Source organism: Magnolia sinica, chromosome 18 (genome assembly GCF_029962835.1).
Source record: "Magnolia sinica isolate HGM2019 chromosome 18, MsV1, whole genome shotgun sequence".
NCBI classification, from domain to species: domain Eukaryota; kingdom Viridiplantae; phylum Streptophyta; class Magnoliopsida; order Magnoliales; family Magnoliaceae; genus Magnolia; species Magnolia sinica.
The window spans coordinates 16,361,286-16,385,526 of NC_080590.1; the positions used below are offsets into that span (position 1 = coordinate 16,361,286).

Genomic DNA, 24,241 nt, shown 5'->3' on the forward strand with positions numbered 1-24,241 from the left:
TATAAGCCGTTGATGCAAAAATCTGGTCTACCCTCACCGAGCTCCTGAACTTCCAAGCACTTGCACAGGAAGAAGACAAAAGGAGACCTTGACTAGAGAAGGGGACCCTTCGATGCCAAACTCGGGCTAGGTATCTAGGTCTAGTCGTGTAGAGGGGTTTTTGGGTGAGATTTTGCATACCTTTTCATGTAAGTGAGTCCTCTATTTATAGTGCATGTAGAGCAGGATAATCCGTGATTTTAGGCATGACCTCAGCGGTTACGCGAGACGTGTGCAAGTGTTGACAGTTACCTAGAATCATGCAGCAGACGGTTATGCTGATATGCCACCCTTATTAGATTGTGGGTTATCTCAATATATTATAAGTGTATTTTTTTTTCGAGGCCGACCTTCAAGGCCCAAATCATTTGGTCGAGGCCGAGGTCTTTGGTCGATGTCGACCTCTGAGGCCTAGATCATTTAGTTGAGGCCGAGGTCTTTGGTCGAGGCTGACCTGTGAGACCCCTCAAGCACTTCATAATATTCGAATATGTACATATGGTAAGTCCATTTTTACTCACAATAGAAGCCCCATACTTTGGAGCATTCTTCAAGAGCTCGGGAAGTAAGTTAGTGAGGACTGACCCTGTCTGATGCCTTGCGCCAAAGAGGTCGGGAGGTCGAAATGTAGGATGGAGTAAAGTGAGTGGAAGGGACTTTTCTTCTCTTCAATTGAGGGTAATCCCAATCATCGATCAAAGGTCGGCTGAGCACTCGGTAGAATGACTTTCTTCCCTTATACTAAGGGAAGTCTTAAATCGTGCAGACCAAGTAGTATTAGTGGTTTGACATCTTCTTTAAGGGTCGGATGACTAGTGATGACTGTTTTTCCTTTGCACTAAGGGAAGTCCCAGGTAATTCGTGTAGCTTGGATTGTAGAAAAATAGATATTTTTCCTGATCTGGGGAAGCTCTTACATTGTAGAGGACTTTTCTCCCTTTTAAAAAAAAGAGAGGTCATCTTTGTCGAGGCAGTCCTAGTTGGAGGACTTCTTCAGTCCTTAGGAGTAGTAAATCTTTAAGTGGTCAACATTCTATGAGGAAAGAGCCCCCCATGTTGAGGACGGAGTTGGCTGATGAGTTCAGTCGTTGGGTTTCCTTGATCAGCTCGGCTTCTTTCAGTACCTGCTCCGGCTTGGCGTTCAAAGGAGTGTACCGATGGAAGCAACTTCTTAGTTTGCTAGTCTCAATCTTGGTCGTTCTCTTTCTTTCTTTCGGCGTTAACGACAAAATGCTTCCCTTTTTCCCTTCACTTCCTATCCCCGGTTGAGCTGTTTCCTCTTCGACAAGTTCTTTGTGAATTAAAAAGCTCATTGGCATTGGAATATTTTTTAGCTCGGTTAAGTAGGTCAACGAGGGTAGTCGGGATGTTCTTACCAATAGAGAAGATGGACTTTCCTTCCTTGTTTAAGGCCTGCTACCATGGCAGTCAAAGCTATCTGGTCGGAATAATCGTCGACCTGGACAGCTTTGGCATTGAAATGGATGAGGTAGTCTCTTAACAACTCATCCTCCCTCTGCTTGATTGTGAGAAGATGAGCTAATACTTTCTTCTTTCTCTTCCACCGATGAACTATGTGAAGAAGACTTTGCTGAGCTATGTGAAGGAGCTGATGGATCTTGGCTTCAACTGCCTTACCACTTTCGTGCAATTCCTTGACAAAATCAAGGAGAAGGCTCGACACATAACCGAGTTTGACGTGCCGTGGAACTCCATCCATGTCTTGAACAATTACAGATGCTCGGCCGGGTCGCCAGATTCGGGGTAGGGGGTGATTTGCGGCATTCGGAATTTCGACGGGAGTTAGGCTTCCATAATGTTGTCAGTAAACGGTGACTCGGTCTCTTCCAGCATAACTTCGACGGAGATCGGTATTTGAGTGTGGTAGGCTTGGTGGATATAGTCGATCTGACCTTGCAGTTCTTTGAGTTCTGCCTTTCAGGGGCCCTCATTCTTGGCTACCACCTTGAGAGCTTTTACACGCCTCTTCTTCTCCAACATGTGATGCAAGTCGATGGACGCGGCAGTTTCCTGAGGTGTGGGAGGGCACATGGCTCGGCTGCCCAGGATGTTGCTTGGTTCTCTACAAGTCGGCCAGTGCCTGAGGTGGTGCAGAGACTTCGGTGGTTGCCCGTGCATCTATTCCCTAACTAGAAGGCAGGCTTTGTCTCTCCAAAATCTGCATTACTTGGTTAATGTTACCGGTCAATGCTTCGACTTGATGTTCCAGAGAGGTGAGCCGACCTCCTCGGTTTTAGGACTGATGCGCAAGGCCTGTAGGCGTAGAATCAACCTAGAGTTGGGAAGGCGGATCTCCTTGGTCCGCGCACTGTTTCGCTGATGTAGGAGTAGTTACAACAATGATGGCCAAAGCTCTCTTTCTTCCCTTTTCCATTGTAGAATCTCAATAAGATGGTAACGGCTTTGATGTTGTTCCCACAGGCGACGCCAAAATGTTGATGCAAAAATTTGGTCTACCCTCAATAAGCTCCTGAACTTTCGAACACCTGCACACGAAGAAGACAAAGGAGACCTTGGCTAGAGCAGGAGACCCTCCAATGCCAAAGTCAAGTTAGGAATCTAGGTATAGTTGTGTAGAGGGGTTTTTGGGCGAGAGATTTTGTGTACCTTTTTATATAGGTGAGTCATTTGTTTATAGTGCAGGTAGAACAGGATAATCCGTGATTTTAGGCACGACCTCAATGGTTACATGAGACGTGTGCATGTATTGACAGTTACCCTATAATCATGCGGTGGACAGTTATGCTAATATGCCGCCTTTATTAGATCGTGTGCAAATCTTATCTTAATATATTGTAAATGTATTCCTTTTTCGAGGCCGACTTCCGAGGCCTAGATCATTTGGTCGAGGCCGACCCTTGAAACCCCTTAAGCACTTCATAGTATTCAAATCTGTACATATGATTAGTCTATTTTTACCCACAACATAAGCCATTGAAATGATTACCTTCATGGTCTTATATCCATCACCATACACATTATTTACTTGGCAAATGTTTCTAATAATAATCCATGTAAAATAAGATCCAGAAAGTGAATGATTTAGATCGTCAAATAAAATGCAAACAATACTGCATTTAGGATGGGCACCCTAGCTATCCTATCAAAACTCTTTTTTCAAATCTTCTGATCTGAAAATCGGGCCGTCTCACTCACTGTGGGCCCGAACAGCTCGGCCCACTTTCACCCCTCGACCAAACCACTGTCTACCCAAGCACATCCCTGGGAGTGCACGGCAACGCCTCTTAACTAGGGGAACGGATTCAGCGAGACCCCGGATCCAACTGGGTGGGTGGGACCCTCTCCGTGGGGTCCACTGTGATGTGTGTGACTACATCCACAACGTCCATCCGTATTGTTTTATCCACACCATCTATCCATTTTTCCATGCCATTTTAAGTTATGATATTAAAATTGACACAGATCCAAGGCTCACGTGGACCACAAAATGGGGATGAAATTATTATAGTTGAAAAACTTATGAAAGCCACGAATGTTTTGTATCAAGCTGATATTTGTTCTCTCTCTTCATCCAGGCCTATATGACCTTATGTACAGGCTGTAAGGTAAATAAACATCACGGTAGGCCTTAGAAAGCTTTCAACGGTAGAGATCATTAGCACTGCTTTTTCCTGTGGTGTGGCTCACTTGAACTTTGGATCTGCCTCATTTTTAGGCAGTCTAAAATGACATGAAAAATGGATGGACTGTATGGATACAATACATACATCACAGTGGCCCCTCCGCGCCGGCTTAAGTGAGGTCTGTCTGATGCTGTGATGCATATCACGTGATGCCCTGTGATCGGTGTTTGGATGGAGAGCGTCCAGCAGGCTGTTGGATGCAGTTGGGCGCGGATTAGGTGTTACCCGGTCACAGCGCAGTGAGTGTGAAATCGGATTGCGTATTGAGTTACTCAATATGCTTTCATTGAACTGAGTAAACTCAATTGGGCCCACTGTGAATGTATGTGGTTTATCCACACCATCCCTCCATTTTTCCTTCTAATTTTAGAAGTTGATCGCCACATTGAAGTAAATCCAAAGCTCAAGTGGACCTTTCCACAGTAGACAGTGTGGAATAATGATTTCCACTGTTGAAACTTTCCTAGGGTCCACATTAATGTTTATTTGTCATTCAAACTATTCATAAGATCACAGAGACATTGAGAATAGAAACCACAAACATCATCTTGTCCCAAAACTTCAGTAGCCTAAAAGAATTTTTCAATGGTAAAGGTTCAATCACACTGTTTGCTGTGGTGTGGTCCACTTGAGCTTTGTATATTCTTCCTTTTTGAGCTAAAGCTCTAAAATTATCTGTTAACATGTATTAACTGAACGGAAAAGATAAATAAATAACGGTGGACCCCACAGAGTTTTCTCAGGACGCGAATGGTAATGAGTTACTCAGTACGCGATCAGCTTCCGAGTGAGTGTTACCCTCATGCAGGGCCCACCTTGATCATAGGAAGCGGATTGGCTGGTGTACCACACACCAGCTATATAGCTGCTGTCGATACGTGTCTTGCGAAGAAGAGCGTCGACGCTCCACGAGCTCCATGTTGTACTAACGGTCCAAAGGAGATCAAAGTTACATTGGCCTCACAATGATGTATCTATTATATCCACACCATTCATCCATTTTTCGTGATCATTTTACAGTATTACAAAAAAAATGAATCATATGCAAAGCTCAAATAGACCACACCAAAAATAGCAGGGAGGATAATGATTTTCACCGTTAAAAAATTAGTAGGGCCCACCATGACGTTTATTTTCCATCCCATCTGTTAATAAGGTCACAAATACATGGATGAAGAGGATAAACAAATTTCATATCGATCCAAAACTTTTGTGACCCCCAAAAGGGTTTCAATGATAGACGTTCGATCCCCCAGTGCTTTTTGCACTGTGGTTCAACTGATTTTTAGATCTGTCTTATTTTTCTGCTCAAGTCTTAAGCGAGATGGCCAAATGGATGGACGGTTTAGATATAACACATACCTCATGATGGGACCAACAGAACTTGCTGACGTCAATACACCTGCAATGCAGCTGGTGTGTCGCACACCAGCCAATCCGCTTCCCCTGTATCCACTCTGTACATTCGTTTTTACAGCTCATTTCAGTATTTAATAAGCGTATCCAAATCTCACGTGTACCACACCACAACAAACAGTGATAATTAATTGCTCACCATCAAAAAATTTCCAAGGTCCACTTTAAGAAGATCTGTAATATTTATTTGCCATCTAATCCGTTGATAAGTCAAAGTAAAACTAAATAGAGAGAAAATGCAAAGATTACCTTGATCCAAAACTTTTATTGCCTATGAAAAGCTTTTAATGGTCATTCACGGTCCATCAGAAATTTAGATCTACTTAAAAATTTGGAATGATATACTTAAATGAGCTGAAAACTTGGATGGACAGCATGGATATAAAAAATATTAATCAAGGTGCGCCCACACGGTTTATTGTGCGACCGGTTGGAGGTTGGGGGAAACGGATTGGCTACTCGCCCTGCCACCAGCCCGGTGGCTGGTGGTCCGTGCTGTGTGGGCCCATCATGATGTATGTGTTTCATCCATGCTGTTCAGCCATTTTTAAAGATCATTTTAGGGCTTGATCCAAAAAAATTAGAGGGATATAAATCTCAAGTGGACCATACCACAGGAAAACAATAGTGACTGGATAACCACCATTAAAATCCTCCTAAAGCCCACTGTACTATTTATTTGACCTCCAATCTGTTGATTAGGTTATACTGATCCAGATGAAGGGAAAAAACAAAGATCAGGTTGAACCAAAACTTTCACGGCCCCAAAAAGTTTTTAATGGTCGACATTCTTTCAACACTGTTTCTGTAATGTGGCGCACTTGAGATTAGGATATACCTCATTTTTTGTCTCATACTATAAAATGATCTAGAAAAATAGATAGACAGCATGGATGAAACACATAAATCATGACAGGGCCGCAGAGCACGGGCCACCCACCATCCATTAACTGGCGGCATGGGGAGTAGCTAATCCGATGAGGCAATCCACTTCCTCTAATGAGAATGCAGGGAACGGGAATTCCGGACTCCTTGGTAGTATGTCAGTGTCGATGACCGGGTCTCAAATAAGAGAATCATGGGTGTGCGGGGTGTGTGTGCGTGTGAAAAAAAAAGAAGACAATCATGTGACCTTTGAATTTGTGGCAAATAAATAAAAAGAAATATTCCAATCAAGGAATTCTTGTGCAATTAAATGCGACCGATATAATTGTTTGACTGATTAAACAGGGTGGGCCACTTGACTTAATTGAACGCGTGCAACTCACACGTGTCTTAAAAGTTTAAGGTAACAATGAAACATTCCCCATCTCCCTCCAATCAAATTCATAGTGGGGATGATACCTTAGGGCTGGTGGAATAGTGGGAAGAATTGTCTAATAGTTGTCCCTTGATAAACACGTTTATCTGGCCATTGTATGATGGAGAGATGACGTCTGGATTGACACATCACCCTACCAATTGAAATGCAGGAGAGATGAGACTACAATATTCCAATTCTTCTAAATCTACTATATTAACTCCCCAGTTATAGCTAGGGTGTGACTTTGGGTTCGGACAACTGGGTTCGAGCCACCCAAGGGGGAATAAGACTACGACTGGTTTTTGTAGTGACCCCTCCTGTACCACGTCAATGATGGTCCTGTTGAAAAAGCTCTATGGCACACCATAATGTATGTATTTTATCTATGGTGTTGATGTCATCAAGTTTTATGAGTCTCATCATGAGGTATGAGTTATATCCAAACCGTCTGTTCACTTGACAAGCTCATCATAAAGCTTGAGCCAAAAAATAAGATGGATCCAAAGATAAAGTAAGCCACACTGTAAAAAGTAGTGAGGGATTGAACGTTTACAATTAAAACCCTTTAGGGGGTCATAGAAATTTTGGATCAATATGATATTTGTTTTTCTTTTCCATCTAAGTCTGTGCGACCTTACGAACATATTGGATGGAAAATAATCATTATGGTGGGCTTTATGAATGTTTTAATATTAGAAATTATTATTCCACTACTATTTATGGTGTGGTCCACTTGAGCTTTGGATATGACTCATTTTTTGGATCAAAATCTAAAATATTCTCATCAAATGAATGAACAACGTGGATATAATAAATACATCATTATAGGCCCATGTAACTTTGCTCTACTTTGAACCGTTCATACAACTTGGAGCATGAGTAGGCTATGTACCCACCCTATGGTATAAGTAGATTGGCTGGTGACCTGGCTGGTGTATTGTTGTCAAGTTAGGTGAGTCCCAAAATGAGGTTTGTACTATATCCAAATTATTCATGCATTTGGTGAGCTCTTAGGAGGCTTGAGCCGAAAAAATAAGATAGATCTGAAAATGTTGCATAAGTAAATTCGGCTCCAACTAGGCCAGGCTACTAACCAAACCGAGCTGAGTTGGCTAACCAGGCTTGGGGATCGAGCCAAGCCGAGTAGGAGCTGAGGTGAGCTACTGACCAAGGAGAGTTGCGCTGTGCCAAGCTCGATTCGGATCGACTCGTGTACACCTCCACCGCAATTACCACACTAGCCAGGTGTGCGGTACACCAGCCAATCCGCTTCCCCATTTTTAGGGTCTGGATTCAGGACAGTTGCATCAGGCATTTAAACGGGAGATGTGCAATGAGATTCGCTGGGGAGCGTTCAAAGAGCTGAGTCGCAGTAAATGTCACGCATGTGCGACATCAGTGCCAGTAACTGATATGGGTCCAGCGGCGATCATACCCAAGGCGGTAAATCAGGTCAATCCATTCATCAGGCGACCCATGCATATCCGAAGAGAACGGGTGGTTACAAAGAAAATCACCGATAGCCATGTTCAACAAACACACGCGCCCCACCTGGATTCTGCGTCTTGGATTCTTCATGTTGAGCTGCACCTAGAACATGTCTTGGAATCTCACACGTGTTCACGTGTACACATGTAAACCTTCACAAGTCTGCTTTCGCCAGACCCAAATTGTCTGCACCACTCTGTGTAAAACACCTGACCTCTGTGGGCCCACCATGTTTCCTGTCTAGCATCCACTCTGTTCATCAGGTGTGCTCTTCAATGCTACGCCCTGCGACCAAAAATCAGCCTTATAGAAAACTCAGATGGGTCCACGCCTCAGAGAACAATGGAGATGGGACGTCAACCATAGGTTTCTGTATGGGCCCACTATGTTTTGTATCTTTCATCAAACCCGTTGATCCTGTGTGGCTCACAAGGATGAAGGTAAATACCGATAAAAAGAAAGAAAGAAATAAAAAAAAGAAAACTTGAGCGGGCAAGACCGCGAGAGGTTTTATGCACAATGTCCATCGTTCCTGATGGTATGGCTCCTTGATTTGTTTAATCGGGCTGATCGCTTATACGTGCGGTGACCATAAGGATTCTCACCTGATGGACGGAGTGGATTTTACATCCCCACGGAGCCTGGGTGACGCGGATTAGGTGGTGTTGCTCCCACCAGTCCACCTCCAGCGAGGGTGCGGTGATGTGTTGGGGGATGTGGGGCCACCGTGAAGTATGTGTTTTATATCCACACCGTCTATCCGTTTTCCAGCTCATTTTAGGTCATGACTGCTGATCGTAACTGTTGATCTGAGGGGGCTTTCTGCCTGCTTTCCGTTTTTCTCCATGCGCTTGGCCCTTCTAACGACCACAACGGTAATACACGCTAGCTTTTCTCTTTGAGACGGACGCCATACTCTCCACTAACTCATCTAACGAGCGGGAGACTATTCAGTCCAGTCTCGGTCTCCTGCAAATGTCAAAGCTAACCCCATCGCCACCAAACGCAATTAAACTCCATTGAATTTCCAACAACCTTCCAATCCAAACACTGTCCTGCTCTCGTCGTGGTGGAGATGAAGAATATTTTGTTCAGTCAACCATGGAAAATTACCATCGCTGCCCCTACCCCCATCGCCATCCTCTTCCATATCCAGAATCCAACTATCTTCCACCCTCACACGTATATAATTCATCTCATTTATTCTCATCCACAGATTCAATCTCCACCCTCTGGTCGCCGTCGCCCCGTGCCATTCGTTCCCCACACGGAGATAGATTTCTCTCTATCTTGCCCTTTGCAGCTACACACCGCCTATCCTTTAGTGACTGCTCTCTCATCAGATCATAGCCCGTTGCAGTCTGCCCCTTGATCGCCGTGGTTGCATCCCATGTCGGGACACATCAAACATATGTTTTCCTCCAATGCCTCTTGGCATGGCTATGGCCAGCCAGGCGTGCCAGTCCTGACATCGAGAGTTTCTCTGAAGGTGCGTCTGTTACATGGAAGTCTAGACGTCTGGATCTTCGAAGCCAAGAACCTTACGAACATGGATGGGTTCTCTAACAAGATAAACGACATGTTTGGGAAAGTTCTGGTCAGCAGCAAGATCGACAGCAGCTCGGGTCATAAGATAACAAGCGACACGAGCGACCCGTATGTGTCGATCTTGGTATCAGGCGCTACAGTGGGCCAGACGTACGTTATCGAGAACAACGAGAATCCTGTTTGGATGCAGCATTTCTTAGTGCCAGTTGCGCATTACACTGAGGATGTGAAGTTCATTATCAAGGATAATGATGTGTTGGGGTCCCAGCATATAGGGTTCGTTTCGATCGCAGCAGAAGAGATCTACTCAGGAGAGAAAATCGAGGGATCCTTTCCTGTCCTCAATTCGGATGGGAAGCCTTTAAAGAAAGAAGCATCCTTGAAACTTTCGATTCAGTATATCCCGACTGAGAAACAGGACATGTATCTTCATGGAGTTGGGCCCGGTCCCGATTATTGTGGGGTACCGGGCGCGTATTTCCCTCTGAGGAGAGGTGGGAGAGTTACTCTTTATCAGGATGCGCATGTCCCCGATGGGTGCCTTCCAGATCTGGAGCTTGATCGAGGAATCCACTATGAGCATGGGAAGTGCTGGCGAGACATCTTCAATGCGATAAAACAAGCCCAGCGTTTGATTTACATAACAGGGTGGTCCATTTACCACAAGGTGACACTGGTCCGCGATGGGGGTCCTGGCTCGGATGTCACTTTGGGGGATCTTCTTAAGGCCAAGTCGCAAGAAGGTGTGAGAGTTTTGCTTCTTGTGTGGGATGATCCAACTTCAAAGAAACTTTGGGTTCTTCAGACGGTAAGGTGATGAGCCCTGTTTGGTTTTGGATTTGTCGATGTGTTCTGTTTCCACTCATTTATTTTCTCAAATTTTGATTATTAAATGTTTGATGATAAGTGATGCATTGGAGAGATTTTATGCATGAATTGGATAGAGAAGGCTTCCTTTTTTCATTTGGTAGCACATGAATTTTGTGGTTCATTTCGACTGCTGATTGTCTCTCCATTTCTTGTGTCTAAATTCATGGAAGGCTTCCTATTTTCATTTGGCAGCATGTGAACTTTTTGGTTCATTTCGACTACTCAGCTGCACTGCATCTCTTGCTTCTAACCACTTTTGGTCAATAGGGCTGTGTTTGGATGCACTTTTGAATTGAATTGCAATAATTAGTTCAATAAAGTGAAAGTAACAAACTTACCATCTGCAGTATCCAGATTTAGGTGCCAGGCTCCAAATGGCAATTGCGCTAGTTTTGGGTTGGACTCGAAGGGATGTCCCTTAGGGGGAGTTTGGATCTTAAGTTGCTTAAGATAAGCTACTTATTCCACAAGTAGCTTATCTTAGTTTCTACTTATTAAGAAGATAAGTATATATGTTTGGCGAACAACATACTTATCAACTTCTCTCTTTTGCCTCTCCTGATGCCTCTATTCAGCAACTCATGAAAAGTAGAAAAGATGAAAAAAATTAGCTGAAGTGATTATGTACTTTTAAGTAAAAAAGTTACTTATAACTAATCATAAACCAAACTTACTTGTCGAAAATAAGTCACTTATCTACTGCTGTAAGTAGAAAAAGCAACTTATTTGGTGGTATCCAAACGTGCCTTAATATTTTGGTATACTTCTAATTATGAACTTTGAAAAGTACCATACGTTTTCTTTATATGATCTTAGTTGAACCAATTGTTCATGATTCAATCTGTTTGTGCATCTGAACACACCCATAAGGCCCTGTTTGGTTGCCACTTAAAAATGAGTTTATCTTATTTTAGTTAAGTGTACTTATGTATTAGAAATGGTGATTGTTAGTAATCAAGATTATTTTTAATCCTCACCAACAAGAAATATGATCTTGAATCCATAATACGATTAATGAAAATGAGATGAGCTTATTTTTTTTGCGTTTAAAAAAAAAGCCCCAAGAGAACGAATGGTAATCAGAAGTATCTAGGTGCACATTATGATGCAATAGTGTGAACATTATGATGCAAGAGTTGTCGATCTATGAACTTTTCTATCAAGTCTTTTATGATCCATAACATTAGTATCTCTAATTTTCACCAATATTGAAGGAAATAACATCATTTAGTTTAGCCTTTGGAAGCTTATGCTTGCATTGTTTGTTTGTGAATGTGATTCCATGCATTTGCATGTGTCGGCAAATCCTCATGGTTTTCAATTTGGATCTTTGAAGGGACTGGCCTAAGATTTGGTAGTGAGGTGTTCTTTTTCTTTCATATGTTTCCATGTTTTTTTTTTTTTTCCCTTCTCATTTTGGTTGTCATTGCTTTAAATTCTCATAAGCAAGTTAAGTCTTCTTGCTGGTTTATCCATACTTAAAGTTGCTTTTAGAGAGCCTTGATATGTGGGTCTCACTAGGTTTTCTCTGGTATTTCACAATCGCAGGGTGGAATAATGGAAACCCATGATGAAGAGACTCGTCAGTTTTTCAAGCATTCATCGGTGCAAGTGTTGCTTTGTCCCCGATTTGCGGGAAAGAAACACAGCGTGGCAAAACAACAGGTTTTTGTTTTTAATATCCTTTTAAATTGACTGTTTTCATGCATGATTCATATTAGATGTGCTATGGAATTTTCATGAATGCTTTGGAGTCAAACTGATGTCAACTAGGTTGAGTGGAAAACTGAAATGTGCGGGCTTGAAAGGTTAGAAGTGTTGTGGAGTGTTTCTGCATATTATGCGAAATACTTTGAAATGTTGGCAAAACTAATATAAGTTAGAATGTAATCTTGTAATTTGTTGAATTATATAGGCTACCGTTGGATTTCATTCATTTGTCAATGATCCATGGATGTGGTTCTACCAATATATGCATTTTAAGCATACCTCCTTTTTATCCTTTTTTCTTCTTTCAGTACTGTTGTTTTGCTAATCTTTAGTTCTTTGCCTTGTAATAATTTTGCAAATAATGATTAGTTATGATAAGAATAGGAATCATGAGGATAGTTGCTTGGTTACATACCTATATCTAATGAGATATTATGGACATTTCTCCTTTTGATCTGATTTAACCAAGTGCCTGTAAATTTCGTTTGCCATATGCCCATATCATTCTGTTGATGTAGCGACAAGATTTCATTTTATTTTATTCTCCCATTGCCAGTCCCCAGCCGGATAAATGAGGGTTGCATCGGGTTGGTGACTAGCATCAAACTTATGCCATAATTTTCATTGTGAATCCAACAGAACGGGATTCATGTAGCTGACCTCAATTAATTGGGACAAGAATTGATGATGAGTAAACCATTTGTTGAAATTTTGATAATCCGAATCTCGTCCTTCTCAAGTAGAGACCATATCCTTGCAGGTGAGGTAGGGTGCCTAACCCTTTCCTAGACCATAACCTAGGTCCTTATCTGGAAGATCGGTGTAGAGACTAAGCTGGAGTCAATTTCCCGAAATCATAAAGATTATTCTCTTTGCTTTTGAGGAAGGAAAAAAAAAAAAGAAAAAAAGAAAAAAGAAAAAGAAGAAGAATTACATATAAAGTTGAAATTTGTAAATTGTGCAAAATCACCTTGGATTATAACAAAACTTGTACCAGTGGGTGGCATTAAAATGAAAACATTCCAGCAGAGAGTAAGCAATTTACTTGAAAAACAAAAAAGATTCTAACCAAACGAGGGAGAGAAGGTACTCACTCGGCACCCAAAAGAGCACCTGCAATACCCAATGTACCACAACCACAACCAAAGTCTGCTACTACCTTGCCACTTATATCTCTTTTTTTTTAATAACTTTTCCTTTCATTACTCAAGAAAATGTACAATCATTCAGAAGTGTCCAGACAAAAAGGGCGGACTACTCCTATCGTATAACTCGATCTACACAAAAGCTACCTGAGAAAGGAAAAGGAACATAACAGAAAAGGAAAGGAGCCCCAACTACATGGGCCGAATGTTTCTAATACCAATTTTATCAATGACGAAGTTACCTCGCACCTGTCTCGGGAGAGTTGCACGGGATTCATAAAATCTGTTCGGACAGCCTTCGGTAGCCAATCTGGCTAAGGCGTCAGCAACTGAATTTACTTCACGATGAATGTGGTTGAAAATAAGGTTAAGGGATCGCCGAAAGTGCTGAATCACTCCCATCATGTACCAAATATGCCAAGAGCAAGAGAAGAGAGGATCTTCAACCGATTTAAATATGGTCATCAAGTCCGTTTCGACGATAATGTTTGAAAGACCCAGGTTGTAGCATATCTTTATGCCATCTGACATTGCTTGAGCCTCAGCAATGGTGTTAGTCGATTGGCCATAACTTCTGTGGAAAGAAAATTCCCCCCCCCCGGCTCACACCTGGGTTGCCCCTCGAGGAGCCATCAACGTTCAATTTCAACCAGCCATGGGGGGGCTTAGACCAATTGACAATGATGAATTTTCTGGGTGGGTGGGGCTGAGCTTCATTAATCCTGAGGGCTTGGAGGGAGATGGAGTCCGACATAGAGTCTCTATCTGGCACCGAGATGAAGCTGCCAAGCTCATTCAAATAGCGGTCAACCTTGAAAAGTATTTGTTTAGCTGACATAGCCAAGCCTTCAAATCGAGCGTGGTTATGGCTAATCCAAATCTCCTAAAGAATGATGGCAGGGGCAAGGCCAATGAGGTAAGAAAGGCGGGATTTCTTACTTGCCTTAGATGTCCAGATTTGAATTCGCTGCATAGTTGTTTGATTATAGCCATCCTTGAAAAATGCTAGTGGTGACACCAAAACCAATAAATTAGACTTTACAAAACCCGGGTATAGGGCCTTGTCACTACTTCGACCCATACCTTAGTTTCACTGCTTTCTTTTAGGTGTATTTATGTACCAGCTTATCAAACATCCTGAGTCTTAAAACATCAGAAGATTCAAAAGGATTTACTTTTGTACTGAACATCTGTCGTTCTTCTGCATTAATTGTATTTTTCTGTGGCCAAGCTAGTTTCTTTCAATTCATATAGCAGAGCATGGTTTTTACTTGGTTCCCTAAACTATTGGTAATCAGGAAGTTGGAGCAATCTATACCCATCATCAGAAAACTGTGATTGTGGATTCTGATGCTGGTTATAACAAGAGAAAAATAATAGCATTTGTTGGAGGACTCGATTTATGCGATGGACGGTATGATACCCCAAAGCATCCTATATTTACGACTTTGCAAACGGTGCATAAAGATGACTATCACAACCCTACCTTTCAGGTAATGTTTCAAACTTTATTCTTCTTTTCTATATCATTATTCCCGTGGTGCCCGTACAATCTTATGTTTTTGCTAAACTCAATAACAATGATGATAAATGTCAATATTAAAGTGCTACAGTATACATTGTCACTGCTAGTAAATGCTAAGGAGGCAGTTAGGTTATTCTAATTTTGTATGATGTCAATAATGATAGCACCATACAAAAAATCTAACCATAGTTTTCAGGGAGCCCATTTTGAGTCACAATTACCTACTTTTCTCACTTTCTGTTTCCTTTGTGTTGGTCCTACTTCAGCCAGTCGAACATTTTACCAAGGTTGTGTTTCGATGCACAAATAGAAGGAATCATGAACATTCAATTTAATCGACTGGTAACAGAAAAAATAATGACGTTTCCTTGAGGAAGAGGCCACGAATTGGAGTAATGATAATTTCCAGACCAAAATTTGGAGCTTGCCCTCAATATGAATGCTCAAGAAGGAAATAATTATTTGGTAATTTCTGCTTTATGGCACTAGTCAATTTTAATTCAATTTGATAAAGCACCCAAACGCATCCTAAGTTGAGGCAGTTAATGTTTTAAGCATCTACCTAATTGTTTTTACTATCTCATTCTCTCTCCAAATATGATGGGGACATCTCGCGCACATGCGCGGCCCCCCCTACTCACGTACGCAAGGAGGAGGAGGGCCCCACCATCGATCTGGATTGATGACGACATCTAGGGAGGACCCCCTAGTTAGAGGACTGCGTTTTGGTTCCTTGAAGTGGACTCGATCGTCATGTGAATCCCACCATGGGTTCTTATGATCGTGGCCCACTATTCCAAACGATTTAGTACTTTGAGTTTTGCTTATTATTGTTATTAGGAATATTATGGATGGTTTGATTAGTTGTTATTTTTTATTACTTCGTCTCCAAGTAATAGGGTGTGCGCATGACGCGAGTTTTGGGGTATAGGATTTTATTATAAATAGGCACCCCTTGTAGTTTTTATTATTATTGAAGATTGAATAAAATTTATGTATTTTCATGCTCCTCTTTGAGTTATGAAGCCTCTCTTCGTTGAAGGGCTAACTACCGTAGTGCGAAGCCACATACATTCCAAATCGCCTCCGTCTCCTACCATCCATATTCCTCATCTCCTATAGCCATCCCCTCATCAAATCCACCCACGTTTGCAGCTAATCTTTTCCCTACAGCAGATTTTCAGAATCTGGCCTTGCAGGAGGGCTGAAACTTCGGCGGAGCACTGTGCACAAACCAGACATCCGATCGGCGTGAAACTTGGCGTAAAGGTGGACCTCCCCTGGTCGACCAGCACATAGCTGGCTGATTTCAGATTCGTGGGCCCCACACACATGCGGGCAGGATCCCACGCACCTCCGTCTGGCCCGGGCCGCTGTCTACACGCGTGGATCATCTTGGGTTCGTTTCTCTCTTATATTTCATTCCTCTCTCGCCTTATTTCCCTAACCCTAACCCTAGATAATCCTAATTTCCAAGTCCTATTCTACTTTTGCGAACCCTATGTTTTCCCCATTTGAAACATGTGAATCCCTTGGATTGAGAAGTAATCCTTTGCATGTATGGATGAATTTACTCTCCTTTGAGCATTGTTTAGTCTATAATTTTTAATTGATTCAGCCCTAACATGTGTAGGCTTAGACCCGCATAGATTCCCCTTGTTGAATGCTTGACTTTTATGTGAGATGTGGAATTTTTTGTGATTGTTTTAAAATTAGTGTGATTTAAAGCCTGAAATCTTGCATATCATATTTAATTTTCATGTCCTGCATCAAAATAGGGGCCGACTCTCGGTTGTCCTAGGGAACCATGGCATGATCTTCATTGCAAGATTGATGGCCCAACAGCATATGATGTCCTCACCAACTTTGAGGAGCGGTGGGCTAAGGCTTCAAAACCACGTGGAATTGAAAAACTGACGAGGTCATCATATGATGATGCATTGCTCAACATTGACAGGATTCCCGACATCATTGGGATGGATGATGCTTCATGCTCAAATGATGATGATCCAGATACTTGGCATGTGCAGGTAAGTAATATGTTTATCAATTGGTGGAGTTTGCTTTCACATGATTCTCAAACGAGTTTATATTCATTTGGTCACTTCCCCAACTTGTGTAGGTTTTCCGTTCGATTGATTCAAATTCAGTGAAAGGCTTCCCAAAGGACCCAAAAGATGCCACTAGTAGGGTAAGAGAAAACCTTTTAATTGCCCATCTTATTTACTTTTTATGGTTTCTACATTTTTCATGTCTTAATTTCTATGTTTAATGATACAGAATTTGGTTTGCGGAAAAAATGTATTGATTGATATGAGCATTCATTCAGCTTATGTAAAGGCTATCCGAGCAGCACAACATTTCATCTATATTGAGAATCAATACTTCCTTGGATCATCATATAATTGGTCTTCAAACAACGACTTAGGTGTGCATTATAACCTATGCGGAGTTGATTTTCTAAATAGAAAAGACTATCTGTTTGTTAAGTGGTATTTTCTTGTTTTCATGGCATTTCTTATTGTTGATTGTGCTGTTTGTAAATATATACAGTCCTTAATCAAATTATACAGATTAAATCATCCAAGGTAATGCCTATTGCTTGCTCTTGGGAAGGCAAGATGGTGCATTTTCTTGAGAATGTAAATATCATCTTCTTGATAGCCTACAATTGAAGTTTGAAATTTGGAATGTTGGTTAATGGTGATACGCGATTTCGATGGAAATTTTGCAATTGAAAATGCAAAATTTCCGTTACTTCATCCTGATGTTGAAGTGTTACTCTATATTTTGTTCACGTGTTCCATTCTAGCATATGTTTTTCTTTCCTGTATTTATATGAGGATATCTGTAACTAAAGATTGCTTTTTCCACTATTAGCAACTTTAAATTCTTTTGTTTAGATGACTAGTTTAGCATTTTCTACCTTTTGACTAAATTTTAGCACATTGTCATGTTTCTAGTTTTCAATTACAGAAGACTCAAGAGGAATTTTGGTAATTGTGTAGGTGCCAACAATCTAATACCAATGGAAATTGCTCTTAAAATTGCTAGCAAAATCAAAGCAAATGAGAGATTTTCGGCCTACATAGTTATTCCAATGTGGCCTGAGGGTGCTCCTACAAAGGCTCCCCTACAGAGGATTCTTTTCTGGCAGGTGCTACCCATCTTCTATCTTTGAATTCTGTTTTTGATCTGGCATTTTGAATTGTGTTACATGTTCATGATATAGTTCTTTCAGCAGGCTTCATACATCAACATGTATCTTGCTAATCCAGTCATGTAATTTCTTTCACAAATGTTCTGAAAGGGCTCTTTAACTATAACATAGGAATGAATGATGGCTTTGGTTCAAACTGCAGCAAGAAGCTAGTAAAGGGTAATATGTATTCAAGTTGTGCAACAAGAGAAGAAGATTCGAGGTGAAACATTAAGTAAAATTTCCCATCTAAAACATGACAATGTTAAATAATAAAAAGGAGAAAGGAACCCTTCCAGGCATCTACATCCTTAACAACCCCATGGTAGAAACTTGAAGTTGCAATGTAAGAAGCAGAATGAGTAAACTGTCCCCATAGAAAATGTAAAACTCAATACCTTTCACTCTTCTCCTGTGCTTACCCATGTCTTAACTCAATGTAATCTCTCTTTAGAATCTGCTGGAGGACTTTGTATTTCCGTGTTCTGTACTTCCCCACGTTGGACCATAGAAAGAAACATATGAATGGAATCTAGAAACACTGAACTACAATATCAAAATTTCATATATATAAATATAGGTGACGCCTTTCCTTTTTCCTTGACTTGGAGCTAGTGATAACTAAACTTTTGTATTTTAGGTTAATACCTTTGAACTTCATTTGAATCCTCATTTAATACGAATTGAAATAATTCAATTCAATAAGGTGAAAATGACCAAAGTGGGACAAACCCCTCCCAAGTCATAACAGGGGACTAGCCCAATAATAACAACTGGGATTATCTATATCAATACGAAATTGAAACGCATGGAACTGCAATTAGGCGGTGGTCAATTATGAAATGAAATGATCCTACTTTCACTTTGGTTGTTTCCTTTATTTTAGCTGAATTTTTGCAATTCAGTTCACCTGAACATTCAAATGCACCCTTATACAATGCGCCAGTGCTCTCTGAGCACTGTAAGTTATAGTGCTCCTAGTTGCATCTGACTGTCTATATTGTAGCCCATGAAATGCATGTTGAATTAATGAACAGTATAGATCAATCGATTGGACTATGTAAGTGTCCCAATGGAACTAGGAGCACTGTAGCTTATAGTGCTCTGAGAGCATCAGAGCATGCACACACACATATATATAAGAAATTCTCACATCCCACCAGCTAGACGTTTAAGTTGCCGCCCACCTAGCGAATAACTTCCAACATGTCATTTGTGTGCAACATCAACATGTGCAATAGGTTGGCCCCACCTTGAGGATCACCTTGTGTTAATATCAGCCCCATCCACTCATCAGGCGGACCACACTGGTATTTTTCCATTTATCAGCGGCTATACATGGTGTCACACACCTGATGAATGGATGGTGCTTAATGTTGCACAATGTGATCCTCGTGGTGGGACAACCTATTGGATGAGAAGGATGTTGCACACACATGATAGGTTGGGATCCTTTTACATTATGCATTTTGGAACACCGTAGACAGACCACCCCATCTATATTCTGTTCAGCATATACCATACATCATGTAATAGGATTATAAAAAAAAAGGCATCATCATAATGCTAATGAATCTTTCGAAAAAATAAAATCGTGACTATGATTCCTTCCTTTTGGAATCCTTTATCATACATTAGCTAACATCCGCTTTCATCTCCTCTGTTGAGACATCTCGTTCTGTGTATATTGAAATGAAAATGTATCTTGCAGTTTGTATTCACGGTTCAGTTCAACATTGCTTACATGGAATTCTTGTTGATTGCTGCAGAATAAAACAATGCAAATGATGTATGATGTAGTTTATAAGGCTCTAGAAGAGGCAGGTCTTGAGAAAACATATGAGCCACGAGATTACTTGAATTTCTTCTGCCTAGGCAACCGTGAGGTTGTGGAGGGAAACAATGCTTCAAATGGAAGTGCAACTGTTGCAAACACTCCTCAAGTAAATTTCTTCTCCCTGAAATTCAATTCTTTCATTGCTTCACTATAATCATGATTTTCTTTAATGTCGCAACCTTTTTGCCTTTACCATTGTGTTGTATGCCTTATTATGCTGATATATGGCAGGCAGTGAAACAACATGATTTTTTAGCAGAAGGTCTAATTATTATGGCCCACCTGATGGAATCTCAATTTTGCACATCTGATATATTGACCCACCTGGGTGCTTGCATGTAGATGGGCAGGGCTCTACATGCTTGTGGGCTTAGTAGACCTCCATTGAGGATGCAATCTTTTCATGACCATCCATTTGAATAAATCATTCGTCCGAGTATTGCTGCTCTCACTTTGGATTTATTGTTCCTACTTGCTGATTTTTCTAAATCAAATCTCGTTCTTGTCTACAAGTGTAACCCATTGTCATGAGTCATGCAAATGCATTTTTTTCTTCATTCAGTTGACACAACTTTGCTCTATGTTGGTACCCAAGGAACTTACTCAGAAGAATCGACGCTTCATGATCTATGTTCATTCTAAAGGAATGATAGTGGATGATGAGTACGTGATACTAGGATCAGCTAACATCAATCAACGGTCCTTGGAAGGGACCAGAGACACTGAAATTGCAATGGGAGCATACCAACCCCACCACACATGGGCACAGAAACAGTCTAGGCCACATGGGCAGGTGAGAAGTTACGATTTTGATGATTGAATTCCAACCATGGTGTATAGTTGAATTATCGAAATGACTGGTTCCTATGGATTAGTTTTAAAGTGATTATCCTAGAGGAATGATCACATAAAACTTCAACGGTTGATAAATTATCGTCAATCCCCAACATGCTTGTTGATGAGTCAGGTGTGTACAATGTCCATTCAGTGCAAAAGTGGACCCCACTTTGAGGATCACAGGACATAAAAAATCAAGCAGCCCAACGATCAAGCAGGCCACCCCTTATGAAAACAATGGATGATTTAGGTCAGAACTTTCAATGATCTAATTCGGCCTATCAGTGGCCTGCCTGTTGATTGGGCTAGCCTATTGTTTTTCTTTAATGATCCTCATGGTGGGCCCACCTTTTCCATAGCTCAGATGTTGCACACATGTGGGCACATGTCCTGGGTTGAGTAACTTACTGTCCATTGAGGCACTGTGATCAACTGATCATTACTCAGTAATCTAAACTGAATTGGTTGTTTGCTTGTAGATCTATGGCTATAGGATGTCACTGTGGGCAGAGCACATCGGAGCTCTGGAGGAATGTTTCACCTATCCAGAGAGCCTCCAATGCATAAGACGGGTTAGAGATCATGGGGAACTGAACTGGCAACAATTTGCAGCCGACGAGATAACACAAATGAATGGACACCTCTTGAAATACCCCATTGACGTGGACCCAAAAGGCAAGGTGAGGCCTCTTGCTGGATGTGAATCTTTTCCAGATGTGGGCGGGAATGTAGCAGGCTCATTTCTCATTGTTCAGGAAAATCTCACCATATGATTGCACAATGTTCGACTGTGGACCCCACTATTTAGGAAGGTTAGACTAAAAACTATGATTGCATTGTTGCCGAGGTTACACAATTAGTGCCTTTGGTTGCATACCAGTATGATGATTGCATCCATGGCTTTTGTTATCATCTGTGCATACACAATTTTCCGTCCTAGTTTTGAGGACAAATGATGTTAGTTTTAAATTGGAGTGTATGGTCGTAGGAATTATTTGTGAAAAATGGCCAGGTGCCTGATTCAGATTCAGATTCAGATCGAACTGGAGGCATTCCAAATCCTATTAACTCTAGGTTCTATTTCCATAACATTTTCACTTCACCCAACATATCAATTTCTCACTCCATTAATCAAATGCCATCCTCTCCGGAGAGAAAATCAAGTTCAGTTCTTTCTGTGGCCTGCCTATTTTGGATGTACTTAGTTTTACAGTGATGGAGTAGGGGCATTAGATAAGAATCACAATAGCAAGAAAAATGATTCACTGGTCCTGATATGTACCAATTTAGTCCATGAACAATATGGGTGTATCAGCCTGAAGCAGTCTGGTTGGGAGTGTTATGCGCGATACCACCCATTTTTAGTGGCACTAGACAGTACACTAAACCAATTTTCAATCTTGGCTGAGACAAGGCTCCCATGATAGTTTTGTTATACATAATTTTAAGTGTATTTTGATTCACATTTTGTGCATGCTGTCATCATCATCACCGTCTAAGCTCAATTGTGGAGTTCTGATGGAATCCGCTGTTGGTACCATATGCATGCACACAAATAATTCAATGGGTGTGTGCTTCCTTAATTGTTTCCTTTCCCTTTTTTTCTGAGTGTGGGTTTTTTTTTTTTTTTTCTTTTCTTTTCTTTTGAGAAATTGATTCAAGTTTTGTCTTTGCTGGGGGCTCCTTGAGAGGCAGCTCTACTTGAGATACCGTTTTTAGTTATGAGCAGAACGAGTGTGGTTCTATAGACATGTTTTGTTAAGAACCACGGCGACAATTCTTTTTAAAAAAATGTTAAGAACAATAAAAGTTTTCAGAATTTCTATTTAGTGATTGAGGTTTTTTTATTTGGTGATTGAATTTCTAGAAGTTTGACTCTTATATTGTTTTCTAGTGGTGTGATATCCTATTCTAGTGGTGTGATATCCTAGAATGCCTGTTGAAGTTCTTTTCCCTTTCAATCTGGTGGTGTGATTCATCTATTCAACAGTCACTTTTGTCTTCTGTTATCCTTCTGCATATCAGTGGTTTCTTGGAGTATCTTTTCCGCAAATTCCTGCGACTATTTGATGCAATTGCACCCCACCCTACCCGTGCCCATTCCACACATGTACAAAAAAGGCTCAAATTGAGTCTCAGTTGATCACGTGTGTCATTATCCCACGAAACAGTCTACATCTGCTTATGATTTTAAATAGCAGGAATACACAAACAAAAATTTCTGTTCAGGTGTATGGTATAGAGAATCTGATGCAGGACAATTAACCACCCGATCTAAAAACTCAAACTGATAGAGTATGGCGAATCAATCCCTTTATCTCATAGCACAGGCCCTACATCCCATGGGTTAGGACCTCGGCCGAACCCCCCCTTGTGGGCCCCACTTCACATGGGTCCCGCTTCACATGAGCCACCTGCCTCACATGGGTGGGGCCCGCCTCACACAAGCCACCCACCTCACACGGGCTGCCCACCCCGAGTGTGCCCCTGCATCCCACAAGCCACCCCACTTGAGCTTGATGTGAAAATGCCCCTGCATTAGAACCGGTACACAAAACTGTACTGATGCCCATATACTCTTACAACTGTGTCTAAAGCGTTATAAAACAGGTTAGCGATAGTGACAGTCTTTCTTGTTTTCTTACATTTTGGGTAGTCCAGATTTATGGCTAGTTATAAAGTGAAGTTGGATTAAAAGAGGGAACCCTTGTAAATAGCTCTATAAATAGTGGTTACCCTTTACATATAGATACATTAACAATATTTTGAGGGTCTTTCGTATAAGCTGTTCATTTTATTGTCTTTTTACATGAAACCATCATCCTTTTGTTTTTTAGTGTTAAAACTTTGTATGGAGGCACAAAAAATTTTGATGCCTTTTGCGGAGACCCTCAACTGTTAGATTTAGGACAGAATGACAAAAACTTGGATGGACTATGGCCTGGAATTCTACTAGATTGGAAAATGGCCATCAATTTTGGCCCCCTTTTTTTTAGTTGAATGTGGATTGTCGTTGCATTTCTCTTCTTTGTTGTCTCCTCTCAGGCAACAAATTGAAAGGTTGAGATTATCTTGTCAGGATTATTTTTAGGCCATGGTCCATTTAGAGTGGGACCTAACAGACCAATGGCCTGATGCAGCTACCCAGGGAGGTGAGGTGAATGGCTGCCTTGGGCCCCACTCCCATTTAAAACTCTCTCTCTCTCGCTCTCTCTGGCCCAACTCCCATTTAAATCTCTCTCTCTCTCTCTCTCTCTCTCTCTCTGGCCCCACTCCCATTTAAATCTCTCAACGAGGCACACTATGTTCCTCCAGTTAGAACCTAAAGAAATTACCTACAACCTACAAGGACAACCACACCATCTTACATGGTTTTTTCAATCAAAGTAATTAATATTGATTTTAAATCGAATGTGATCCAACTTCTCTCTAAGTTTTATGGACTTGATTGAATTTACACAGCTAATGGCAGAACAAGGCAGACACAGATCCCCAAAACTAAAATAAATATACACTGAGAGAAGCCAATAACCCTAGAGAAGGTAAGAGGTCTGTCATTCCCATTCTATCTCTACCACACACACCGAGAGAAGCCAAGGGCAATTGATGGCTACATTGAATGCAAGGGGGCTTTTTATTGGGTAGGGCATTGGGCCACT

At 41.2% G+C, this 24,241-nt stretch overlaps 1 protein-coding gene across 2 annotated transcripts; it reads left to right on the forward strand.

Annotated features, from left to right (window-relative positions):
• Positions 1-8,935: 8,935 nt before the first annotated feature.
• Positions 8,936-21,612, forward strand: LOC131234019 (phospholipase D beta 1-like). Of its 2 annotated transcripts, XM_058230974.1 has the most exons (10): positions 8,938-10,267; positions 11,878-11,994; positions 14,483-14,677; positions 16,488-16,739; positions 16,832-16,900; positions 16,990-17,137; positions 17,718-17,866; positions 19,678-19,851; positions 20,341-20,538; positions 21,062-21,612. In XM_058230974.1, exons 1-10 carry the CDS (start codon positions 9,302-9,304, stop codon positions 21,353-21,355), a joined length of 2,562 nt encoding a protein of 853 aa, XP_058086957.1. In that variant the 5' UTR covers positions 8,938-9,301; the 3' UTR covers positions 21,356-21,612. The 2 variants fall into 2 exon arrangements, with proteins under 2 accessions (XP_058086958.1, XP_058086957.1); XM_058230975.1 differs by lacking the exon at positions 14,483-14,677 and having other exon boundaries at positions 8,936-10,267.
• The last annotated feature ends 2,629 nt before the right edge of the window (positions 21,613-24,241 follow it).

What these genes read in the sequence shown, in the direction of transcription:
- LOC131234019 (XM_058230974.1), top strand. Translation starts at nt 9,302, where the DNA reads ATGTCGGGACACATCAAACATATGTTTTCCTCCAATGCCTCTTGGCAT. An exon ending in ATCACAACCCTACCTTTCAG is followed by an intron (nt 14,678 to 16,487) that starts GTAATGTTTCAA and finishes GCATCAAAATAG; the next exon opens with GGGCCGACTCTCGGTTGTCC. An exon ending in CAGATACTTGGCATGTGCAG is followed by an intron (nt 16,740 to 16,831) that starts GTAAGTAATATG and finishes CAACTTGTGTAG; the next exon opens with GTTTTCCGTTCGATTGATTC.